We start from the raw sequence: 12,234 nt of genomic DNA, 5'->3' as shown, positions 1-12,234 counted from the left end.
GGATCAGGCCTCAAGGAATACAGCTCATTTCAGTACAATATACGGATTACATGTAGGTTAACATATAATTGCTTAATAAAACACAGACAAACAGAGGAACACTGCTTTTTGCAAAACAATGAATATAGGCTCCCATACAAAGGCTGGTAAAAACTTTAACCAGTGATGTTTAAATGTACTATTTAAATAACCATGTTTAAGTCTACATTAATGTTATGTTGTAGTTTAGGTTGCTGTTTGTAATAAAACTGTAGATAGCAAAGGAATAGCCTAGCAATCTATTATGTATATGGACTGTAACCATAGCAACGTTAGCTTACCTTGTCATTGCTGGTGTGGTGAAATGGATTTTACTGGTAAGATTTCTAAAAGTTTTTTTACTTCTGAGGTTCAAGCAGCACAGGAGACCGATAGAAACTTTCTGTTGCTTTTACTTAGTGCTCTCTCATTCGCAGAATTGCGTATGCGGTGCTACCGGACCTGATTGCGACCACTTTAGTCAATGCTTATACAGCCGCGGACTTCCCAGATTCGGCCCTTTAAGAAACGCGTCAAATACAAAATTAAGGCTGCGTCCGAAAACTCTAAATTGCTGCCTTCTGAGGCAGCTTTCCAAGGCAGGAAAGCATCAAGGCATGTCCGAATTCAATGTTTGGTTTACTTCCTGTCTCCTGAGATACCTATGCGTGTGCGTACATTAAGAATGTGATTGGTTGACCCGGTCGAGTTCGAAAAAATAAAATGGCGGCCAAGGACGCGACTGGACCACCAATTAAGTGTAAATAAAGGTAGATTTTCAATTTTTACACCTTTTAATTGCATTTCTAGCGAGAAATTAGTATTGTAGTTTTCAAATATGTGATTAGTTATCACAAAGACGCTCTCTGTTTATATTTCAAACACGCTGCCTTTGAAGTGTGTCCTAAAGTCTTTCTCTGAGCTGCCTTCATACCTCCGAAGTCATTTCCTCATGAGGCAGCGAGGCAACGAGTCACTGCCTTGATTTTTCCCAAACCGCCTACTTCCATACTATATAGTAGGCAAAGAGTACGAGAAGTAGTGCTTTTCACCTACTATATAGTATGGAAGTATGCTGTTTGGGACGCAGCCATTACTATTTTACCCGCAGCTTTTTCCTGTGTGGATGCTGGTCGTGCGCATTGGTCAAAAATAAAAAAATTAAAATAACACGTCTATTTTTGAAATGCATTGTTGTAACGCGCTTGTTACTAAGACTGTAACGAGTAAAATATTACCAAAATTTTATTAGTAATGCGTTATATTACTGCGTTACAGCAAAAACTAATATATTACTGTAATATATTATATTTTGTAATGTGTTACTCCCAACACTGGTGAAGAAAGCACAGCAACGTCCAAGAAGCTCCTTTAACTACAGTGCAGTTGAAAACTGAGAAAAAAAGCACTTGAGTTTCATCAGCTCAGCACAAAAAAGCAGTGGTGCATAAGCTAGCTGCCTTCACTTGTGTTTGCAAGATGTTTACAGGACTAGATATACAGTAATAAAAGACAGTTCACACTTTGGCAACCACGTCTTCACAGTACTTCCTCTTGAAGACGTTATAATTTATTTAAAGCCCGGAATACACTGCACGATTTTTGCACTCCTATAAGATCATTACCTTATCACACTGTGCGACATGGATCGTTTAAACTCGGGTATGAGAGGCATGTAGACTGTACGATGATGACACGGAAGCTTCGGCGGCAGCGTCACACGTTGCGCGACGTCACCAGCATGCGCTCGTGGTAAACAAATACCGGCGCGCAGGTCGTAGCAGCAAACACACTGTGCGGTGATCATGCTAAATTTCTGACACAGTCAAAAAACTATCGTAGGCTATCTTTGGACGCAAGACCGGGAAAACGGCCGTCTTTGAACCTCTCTCATTTTACGACATAGGACCACCGATGAAGAGCCACGATCATAGAAATTGCGACGATTGTTTCACAAGGGCAATCTTTCATCTGGGACAGCCAATAATCATGCAGTGTTTCCCGGGCTTTATACACACCTCCAGACTCCTGAACAGGAGCACTACATTCATTACAATTATGATCTATATGGTTTGGGCAGTAATAATGGGGACTGTACTTTGCTCATTACTAATATAATTTTCATGGTTTGTGCAAGAATATTCTTGGACAATACTCTGTGCATTATAAGCGACAGGGTTCTTGGCATAATATTGAGCCTTTTTACTGACTATTTGTACTTTTTATTTAATATTTTTCTAATATAATCTGTATGACCTTGTAAATATTTGTTTACATAAATTGCCTTATCATACCTGTTTGTTTGCGTTTTCATGGTGAAATGTTTTGTGTTGATATTAGATTGTTTTATATATTTAAATCCTTGAACCTTGAAAGCATTTTAAACACCCCAGATTAGAATGTATGAATATATATGAAAAGTCAATTTGACAAGTGACAAGATGAAAACCACTATATTCTGTTACAAACTTTCACATAGCATCTTTAGGTTATAATAGCATTAAAAATTCTAATCCATAATTTGATGTTCAAAGATTTATTATAAAAACGGGTATGGAATGGCAGATTGATGTACTCCCAGTTTAGAGTCGTGAGTCGTGGTTTTGAAGTCGTGATTTACGGGTTACAGGTTGCCTGGAACGCAGCATTAATTGCAAGATGTTTACATGACTGGAGCTAACCTCTTCACCTCTGTTTACACGCTGTTTATATTTTCTTATTATTCACACATAGCCCAATACAGAGCACAAATGATGACCTTGTAAATACGGTCCACTGTTTTAATTTACTTACGTTAAAAAACGTCTCTGTTATGTATGTAACCCTCGTTCCCTGAAGGAAGGGAACGGAGACGTCACGTCGTGACCGACGAATTGGGAACCACTTCGCGGGTGACCTATCTACTTCGAGAACTATAAAAACGCCAATGAACTTGGCATGCAGGTATTTGCATAATGCCGGCGCCGCCCCGCCAGGTGCGTATATAAGCCGCAGGTGCACAATACCAAATTAGCTATATTATTGCTGAGAAGCCGAGCAACAGTGCCCGGCCTAAAAACAGCAATGGAACAGCAAACTGTGGCGACGGGACGTGACGTCTCCGTTCCCTTCCTTCAGGGAACGAGGGTTACATACGTAACCGAGACGTTCCCTTTCAGTCGGTCACTACGACGTCACGTCATGGCTGCCATCTCGGGGTCGAACGCAGAAACCGCAACCTGGCCCGAAGGCGGGAGCGGATCCGGATCGACGTCCGAGGCTGACAACCCCCCCTCCGACGTTACAGTGGACATCGCGTCGGGTGGAGGCTCGACAGAGCGCGAGGACACCGTAGAACACGGGCCGCTTGTCTCCATCGGGACCTCCGCTGGCAACGGATCAGGGCGCTGGGAGCTACTGGACGAACCAGCAGACCGACCCAGCACCGTTCTACGGAGATCATCCTTCGCAAGTTTGGTAGCTGCGCCCTTAGCAGCACCAGACTTGGAAGGCGGGCGCCGTTCCCGGAGAAACGACACCCATCTCCGCAAATCCGCCATAGTCATGCCCTCACAGATGGAGCATGAACTATCACGGAGCGCTGCCTCTGCGTGCTGGAGCCCCAGACACGAAAGACAACGCTCGTGGCCATCCTGGGGAGCGATGAACACACCGCATCCAGAAACGGAGCACGGGCGGAATGCCATCTTTAAAAAGACGCACCCAACCGTGACACGAATGAGTGGCTGTCTTTAAAAAGACACAAAGCTCAAACGTGCTGCTCTTTTAGGGAAATCACTCTTTTGTGCGAGCTGGTGAAACACACAGGGAGAGGCAAACGCACTCACTCGAACTCAAGTCCTAAATTAAAGAGACAGAGAGAGAGAGAGAAGGGTGGAGAAAACACTGCGAGCCTCCGCTGAGGTGTCTTTGCCCAACCAACTTCAGCAAGCTGAGATTTTTCTTTTCCCTCTTTAGAGACAGGATCTACGAAGATCAGTTTAAACAGCTTCTCGAGAGCAGATGTCTGCCGGCTTCGAAGCAATAAAGCTAATTTGGTATTGTGCACCTGCGGCTTATATACGCACCTGGCGGGGCGGCGCCGGCATTATGCAAATACCTGCATGCCAAGTTCATTGGCGTTTTTATAGTTCTCGAAGTAGATAGGTCACCCGCGAAGCGGTTCCCAATTCGTCGGTCACGACGTGACGTCGTAGTGACCGACTGAAAGGGAACAGACACGTTCTTGTGGATGTATTTCATTATTCTGTGCCGTGATGAAGACAGAAACATTATGACAGTGGCTGCAAGGATTTTATACGCTGCTGTCGCATTATCTGAGCTTATTCTAGATGAAGGCAAACTGCTGTCAGCGAGTCGTGTTGATGGAGTTTAGGGAAAACTTCCTAATGTCAAGTTTGAATTCGCGCATAAAGGCGCAAAAGAGGATGTTTTTCGCCAACTGAGAATCCAAAAATGGTTACTGAGTTTTTTAAATGAGCGCATGCGTAAAAACAGCCTCCCTCCTTCACAGCTCATTTCTAGGGAACGCCTTCCAAAACTCGTGCACGAATATTTGAACACGAGTGTTTGTTTACCACCGGTATATGCTGTGTCGCGTGACTCGCGTCAGTGGATTCATTATGTGAAATGATGATAATAAACAAATAAGACGTTAAAACGTTAGATCAGTCGACGCTACTCCCATTTCAACTAGCATGTAGCAGACTGGTCACTGCCTTACAACTACAGTACAAGAACAATGTCAATATACTTGAATAACAATACAACAATAATTATTCCCCAAAGAAAAAATAATCATTGTTACCTGTCGGGAAGAATTTTGCGAACTGCGCGTCTGTCTTGACACCTCTCTGTTCCTTCATTGCTCTCCAGGGTTGAAATGTTTCTCCAATAACATCTGTTTACATTACGTTCTTCTGACAATTTTCTCCTATTCCCAGCGGCTTTAAAAAGTCTTTCTTTTGCGTCCTCCTTCGAGTTTCTTCTCTACCGTGGTGCAAATTCGAGGAGGAAAGCAGAATCGACAATGAAAACAAATGAAACTTAAGACAGAGTTTCATGCGCTATGCGCTATGCGCATGCGTCGCCTGTGTTAAGTTACTGGAGCGCCCACGTCTCTCACAAGGATCGTAATGGCAGTGATTGACAAGCCAGAGGGCCAATCGCTTATGTGATGACTGCATGAGCAATTGGCTGATGTTTTTAAGGCCCTATCTTGTGCACAGATGACGTATATTAATATTATTACTTTCAGTGCAGCTAATAAATAGTCTTTTTATCATTTAGTAAAGACAGTTTCAAGTAATATTGCAAAAATGTATTAAACAAACATCCTCTTTTGCACCTTTAAGGTGAGTGACACATAAAACCACAAGCAGGAATAATTATAAACATCCGTGTTAATAGGTCGTCATACAATATATGCCCTTTAGTTTGGTAACGATAGGTTAACTTTACCACAGCCACATTTTGCGTTTGATCTCGACAACACGGTAAATTATCGTTAATGTTGTTTGCTCAAGCAACTTTAAATTTAAACCGAAATCAACAGTAATAAAATCACTACTTACGGTTTGTGGTAGGGGTTGTAATGGCCATGTTGCCCAATTTTTCAGTATCAAACGCTGAGCGAACCCTGCTTTATTTTGTCCCAGGTTTGAAAAACTGTCCGCGGTGAAATGGCCAGAGTAAACTAACAACTTAAGATATTAAGCAACCGGTTTTAATTTACTCCGGTATCCGGTTGTGCCTGGAACATAACATTTATATCCATCTTCTGCCATTTCCCCCATGCTTGTTTCTTCTCAAAACCTGCAAAACTTACAATGAGTCTGCTGTTTATGTCTTGGCTGGCCTAGAATATAGGCGGGTATTTAGAAATGTTGGATGCGTACATCACTGTCGGTGTTATGAAGCGTACATCCCTGTCGATGTTATGTTGAGATTGGCCTGTTTTTCGGTGGACTTTTGAATGCACAAGATTTACATAAAAATGAGGAAACATTACTGTTTGAGGCTCACGCTATGTCGTTACCATATACAGAGCTCTAATAATTCAGCTATGACGGGGTAAATATAGTTTAACATTCTTTGCACCTTTAAGTAACCTAGTAAGTTGATAGACATATGACAGCCTCTGAACTTGGTTAATACTAATACCAAATATGTAGAGACTGGACCAAAATACATTCAATCTGTCATCGCTTCTAAAATGAATTCAACAGGTCATCTTGTTAGTGCTATTAATTATTTACAAAAACAAAAAAGTCATCCTGAACAAGAACATGAACCACAATATCACTTTAGACCACAGAATGTTCAAAATGACATTTCCCTTACATTAAACTTCCAAATGTGCATTCATCTTTGCCATGTTATATTCATTTAGTTGACTAGTGGTTTTGATTAATAAAAATAAACATTCATGGCATTAATCAAAACACTTACTTTGTCATATTAAGAACACTGTCATTGCTGCTGTCATCCTTGGGACATCGTCGCTAAACATTTTTGACAGTGATCCGCTGTAAAATGTTTTGGTCCTGCTCGATTTTCGTTGACTTAGTGTTAAATAATGGAAATTTTTCATAAGATCCACTGAGGTTAATGTGTTAGCATGACAAAAGCTTAATGCTGTCGTATCAGAACATGCAACAACTGGCAGTTTTCCTTCTCCAGAGTGTCTCTCATGTAAATAATTAGATTTTGATGGCTTACGTTTCTTTCCCACCACAGAAAACTATCGCAGGTTTATCAATGCCATCAAAAGTATTATTTTGTTTTTGTTTGTTTGTTGATCATGAAGTACAAAGTAGAAGATAAAAACTAGGATTCCATGTCTATTCAAAGCGCCACCTTTGATACATTGTGATAAGTTATTTTGCATGAAGACCATCAAAAACATATAGCACATTAGCAAACTTTCTAATGCATTTACTGTATTTTTAGTTTTGTGTGTTTGCGTGAATGTACACTCTAAAAAATGCTGGGGTACTTTCCACCCAGTGTTGGGTAAAAAGGACGAGCCCAGCAGCTGGGTTGAAATAAACCCATAAAATGTTTATATCTGACCCAACAATTTGTTAAAACAGCCCAGAATTTTGAGTTGAAACAACCCAGCATGAGTAAAATTACAACCCAGGGGGCTGGGCTCACCCCTTTTTGACCTAATGCTAGGTTTAAAATAACCCAAGAGAACAGAACACTAAACTATAATATGTCTTCTTCAGTTCTCATCTTGATAAGAAATGAATAGAATTAGACTTTATTTCTACTCTCATTATCTAGTACCATGCAATGCATGCTGGGAACATGAAAAATAAGTTATCAAGCTAATTACATTGAGTTACTACAACTTAAATGTTTTAAACAAACATGTTTTTTTTACGGCGCAGGATGCATCATTTTACAGAACATATCATATTTTGGGAGAATTTTCTGGAGAATTTGGAAATTTACATTGCAAATAATTAAGTTAAAGTTACACATCATGTTACATTATCAACATTATTATGTCAGGACAACTTATTAAAATAATGTTTACATTTTAAATGTTTTATTAAATCAATAAATTAGAATTTTAGCTTGCACCAATGCATTAAATTAAGTAATGGTAAAAGATCCCCTGAATAATTATTAAAGAAAACATTAATGACATGAACTCTATAAAAACTGTCCATACTCTCTAAAGATAGGCTTGAGGTTTCCTGAGCTGCCTTTAAGCACAGATGAAACTGATACACACAGCATGCATTTTAACAAATATAAAAATAAACTTAGAGCTACTTATACCTTTAATTTCAAATGCAACGAATAAAAGTTCAGGCCTACAGTAATTTTTTCCCATTTATTTCCATTATGTCCTCAGCTATTATGCTATTCAGCATATTTAAAGTGCTTCTCTTTGACAAGTAATTTAAATAACTAAATGTTTGTTTGTTTGTTTGTTTGTTTTACAAACTGCCAGTGGACCCAAGAAAAATATTGCCTGTGTATGTTTACTAATCTTTTCCCATAGCAAACAAACCATGAATAAGGAAATGTGTTACATACAGGTTACAACTAGCATGTTGGTTACAAGCCCCCTAATGAAAAACTGAAGATTTTACTTACCCTGCACAAGTAAATAGAAGAGCACTCCAAAAATGGAGCAGCAGAAACCTTGACTGGTGTTCATGTTCAGAAGCCGAACCGAATTATTGAGGCATTCGAGACACAGCGAAACAGCTAGGAGAGAATGACTTACTTCCTCACACTTTACTGCTCTGTTGTCTCACTCTGTAAATATTTTGTCGATATGCTGTTTTGTGCACAAAACAGCGTGCAATACAAAGAACATAACACAGAAAGGTATGTAAAAGAGACTTTTAAAAGACTTAACAGTTTAGGTTTCTTGAGGTTTAGGGGCTTTCGCAACTCTAATTTTGTCTGTACCTCCCACTGGGTCTGGCTTGTGAACAGAATGGTTTCATAAACCAATACTGTAGCGTATATAGGTACTGTATAGGTTCACATGTATCCTTCAAATAATAAAAAAATATAATTTATGTGGATTACAATAGCTTTTATAATGAAACCATTAATGGGACAATTTCACTTCATCAGAAGAAAAAAAGGAAGTGCAAGTCAAGTCAAACTTTAAAAGAGGATATGCACTTACTGTAGGCACCTTATTAAATAAGACTTTCCTTCAAAGGTCTGTCACAAGCCCTAGCTATTTCCTTTAAGCTAAACATAATTCGTTAGAAGATATGAATTTGGTAACTCACTTACCAGTTTAAAGTCATTTCCTAAATTTGTTGTGAAATAACATTGTGTCATGAGGCCTATTTTACCTTCATAACCACATAACAACCAGATCCATGGACTTTATCTAAAATATATTACAAATAATAATAAACATCTCTTAAGGTACTGAATTAGTAAGGATATTCAAGGTTTCAAGCATTCTCATTTAAACAACTAGAAACATTTTTTGTAATGATATAATGGGTTTCAAAATAAGACAACTATTCTTGGCTGTGCAGGACATTGCAAAAAAAGGAAGTGAAACACACAGAGACAGAGGTTTCAGATCTGATGGAAATCATTAGTCAGAGGCTTCTACAGAAAAGTACGGTACTCAGGTCCTGTCAGGCTCCATTACAAAATCATACTTATTACGTATTATTTATATTCTGAATGCACATCTTTGTTTCACTTTTTTACCATTTAAAAATCTAAAGTGACTTGCTTAGCAGCAGACTACAGTACTGTACATTCAACAAGAGAAAACCCAGCGACTTGTCAAGTCAGGGTTTGTGGTTTGATGATAGTGTCAGTGATGATAAAACAAAGGTTGTGCATGTTTAGACCCTGTCAGATCAAATAACCATATACACCCTTGCATATCATTCACACCTTGCATATTGCCCTTGCATACCATCTTTATGTGGTATTTAGACCTGTGCTGCTTTTGCTTTTCTTGCATGTGTGTGAAAGAAAGAGTATGCCTTTAAGCCAAGGTAAGAAAATAGCACTGTTTAGGTGTAAAAAGATATCACTTTCCACACTAAGCTTAAAAGAATTGAAAGATTATTATATGATGGATAGTAAGAGACCATGGGAGTGAAAGTTAATGACTAATGTTAATGCAACCTCCAATATATACATAGGACATAATTGAATAAATGCAGTGGCAAAATTTAATCGTACAAGAAGGCCATTCTCATATAACGAATCTATGAAACCACATTATGTGTGTATGTCACAAGGTGACGATCTTTTGGGCGGAACCAAAAGTCGGGAAACTTTGGTTCCGCCCGGATGTTTCCGTCCAGACCGGAGAACAGGAACACCGGACATCCGGCAGATTCGCGGAGGCTGTAATCAGCCGATTGGGCACAGCTGTGCCTAGTTAAAAGAGATCGCCAGGCAATTGGATAACTGAAGCACAGAAAGGAGTATTTAAAGCACAGTTAAATGACAGTTCAGGAGTTCGGGCACGAGAGGGGGATTGACACGGGGAGAGCTCCTCTGCTTAGGGCAGGAGAGGTAAATACGTACCTTTTGAAGAGCCCGCAGGCTCTGTTGATCCGGGCTGCGCTTGAAGCGCGCGGAAAGAAGACAGGAGCTGCCTGGGGTGAAAGAAAGGCGATACGTGAGTGGAGAAAAGGAGCACCCCGAAGAGAGCATTGTGCTGTCAAGCCTGTGCTTAGAGTGTGCTGGGAAACGGAGCTGTGCTCATTTTTGGACGTAGTGGCTGTCTGTGTTTTTCTCTCTCTCTCTCGTTTCAGTCTGTATTGTGGACCTGCTGGAGTCAATAGAAAAGCCCTATGGGTAAGAAGGAACTTTGTTCTAACCAACATTGAAGGAGTAAAGCAGGAAGAGATATTGACCGTTGGTACAACGTAAATAAAGGCTATCCGCCGTGAGTATACCCTTTCTGTGTGGAATAACTGGCAAAAATTAACTTGTGTAGCCATTGGAAACCTCCAGGAGAAGGAGGGCGGCCCTACCCCTATAAGAGTGTGGTGGGCGAGCCGTTAGAAGTATAACTTCAAACAGCCACCGCAACGAGACTTATTGTGGTCGTATTTCCCATCGCCTTATCGTAGCCCAAGCGCAGTGGAGGACACCGGGCGCTTCTCTTGTTGTGGTGCACTTATAGTGTGGTGAGTGAGACTGTGTATTAAATCCTTTTCACGTTGGAGTGGTGCTGTGTATTTGCTGTGGGTTGCTGTGTGTCTTGTAGACGAAGCCCCGCATCATCCATTTTCTTCCACTGGGCAGAGGACGGAGAGGCCAACGACTACAGAAATCACTGTTATTATACGTAGTGTGCTGTTTGGAGTACGAAGGGACACAGACTGAGAGCTGTCCGTGACCGTGAGTAAACCATTGGAAACTTTCGTGGTGTATACTTACCTGTGTCTGTTTTGTCGCAGAGTCAGAGGCGAAAGGGTCCGCCGCCCCGTGGTCTCTACGAAAAGGGCGCCCCCGTCTAGGAATCGATCGGCCTATGGGCATTGGAGATAGGGCAGCGCTCGACCCGGTGAAGTGGTGTGGGACCTTTTCGCCCCTCTGCTGACCTACGGAGGAGAACGTGATACCTACCCAGAAAGTTGTAAACAGCAAAGCCGGTGAGAAATACTCGAAGTCTCAGTAACAGTGTCTTTGTGTCCTGGCGGCCACCTGTGGAGAGAGAGCAGAACGAAAGTGAACCATTGAAGAGCAGACTGTGAACGTGATACCTACCTGAAAAGCTGTAAACAGCAGAGCCGGTGAGAAATACTCGAAGTCTCAGTAACAGTGTCTTTGTGTCCTAGCGGCCACCTGTGGAGAGAGAGAGAACGAAAGTGAATCATTGAGGAGCAGACTGTGAACGTGATACCTACCCAGAAAGCTGTAAACAGCAGAGCCGGTGAGAAATACTCGAAGCCTCAGTAACAGTGTCTTTGTGTCCTAGCGGCCACCTGTGGAGAGAGAGCAGAACGAAAGTGAAACATTGAAGAGCAGACTGTGAACGTGATACCTACCCAGAAAGCTGTAAACAGCAGAGCCGTGGCCTCCTGTGGAGAGAACGGAAAACGAGAAGGAACATGAGGAAAATGGACTGTGTGAAGATACAGTGGTGGTGGAGGAGAGCCTAGAGTGGCCATTGTTTTAAGTCCCCCGTTCCCCTTCCTTATTTAATGCTTTTAAGTAATTTAATAAAGGATATTTTAATTTTATGCTTACCTTGTGTGTCTGGTCATTGGGGTGGCTTTGGGAATCTCCTCGAGGTGGAGAAAGGGGCGTGACCTTATTTACATCTGGGTCCACCCCTACCTGTGACATGTACATACAGTGGCAGCGTTTCACGAAAACCTAGGGTATGGCAAAAATTATTCATACAAGAAGGCCATTCTCAAATAACGAATCTATAAACCACATCACATTATATGTGTACATACTCCACCAACCAGTACGAAGTCATACTACGATTGCACAGATCTACACTACAGACGAAGCGTACAAATGAAAAACAAAAATAGAAATCATGGTTGTTTAAAATGCTTTTCAAATGTTGTAATTCTTAACTAAGTGCAACTCCAGCAACAGATGATAAACTAAAACAAGATAATATCAAAAACATACTGTAACATCCTTTCACAAATCTTGTGATGACAACCGCCAATAAACACTTATAAACACACAATAAAGACTTTTTTAAATGATGTGATAGAGCACACG

The 12,234-nt window shown here is 40.8% G+C and overlaps 1 protein-coding gene and 1 long non-coding RNA gene across 5 annotated transcripts in view; one reads left to right on the top strand and one right to left on the bottom strand.

The window, feature by feature from the left end:
* LOC135783638 (uncharacterized) overlaps positions 1-8,465 on the bottom strand; it is a 69,559-nt gene extending 61,094 nt beyond the window's left edge. For 3 of the 4 annotated variants that reach the window (XM_065294391.2, XM_065294394.1, XM_065294393.2), the window contains exon 1: positions 8,134-8,465. In XM_065294391.2, the coding sequence (XP_065150463.1) occupies positions 8,134-8,197 (64 nt within the window). In that variant the 5' untranslated portion in view covers positions 8,198-8,465. Of the gene's footprint in view, positions 1-4,825; positions 4,947-8,133 lie in introns of those variants that run through there. The other variant, XM_065294392.2, reaches the window with a different exon arrangement.
* A 1,308-nt stretch (positions 8,466-9,773) lies between these two features.
* Positions 9,774-11,732, top strand: LOC135783635 (uncharacterized). Its single transcript, XR_010545721.2, has 2 exons — positions 9,774-11,282; positions 11,328-11,732. It is a non-coding gene; the product is annotated as an uncharacterized lncRNA (long non-coding RNA).
* The last annotated feature ends 502 nt before the right edge of the window (positions 11,733-12,234 follow it).

The sequence above is a fragment of the Paramisgurnus dabryanus genome, chromosome 2, assembly GCF_030506205.2.
Source record: "Paramisgurnus dabryanus chromosome 2, PD_genome_1.1, whole genome shotgun sequence".
Lineage (NCBI taxonomy): Eukaryota > Metazoa > Chordata > Actinopteri > Cypriniformes > Cobitidae > Paramisgurnus > Paramisgurnus dabryanus.
This window is presented reverse-complemented; position numbering and strand designations above follow the sequence as displayed.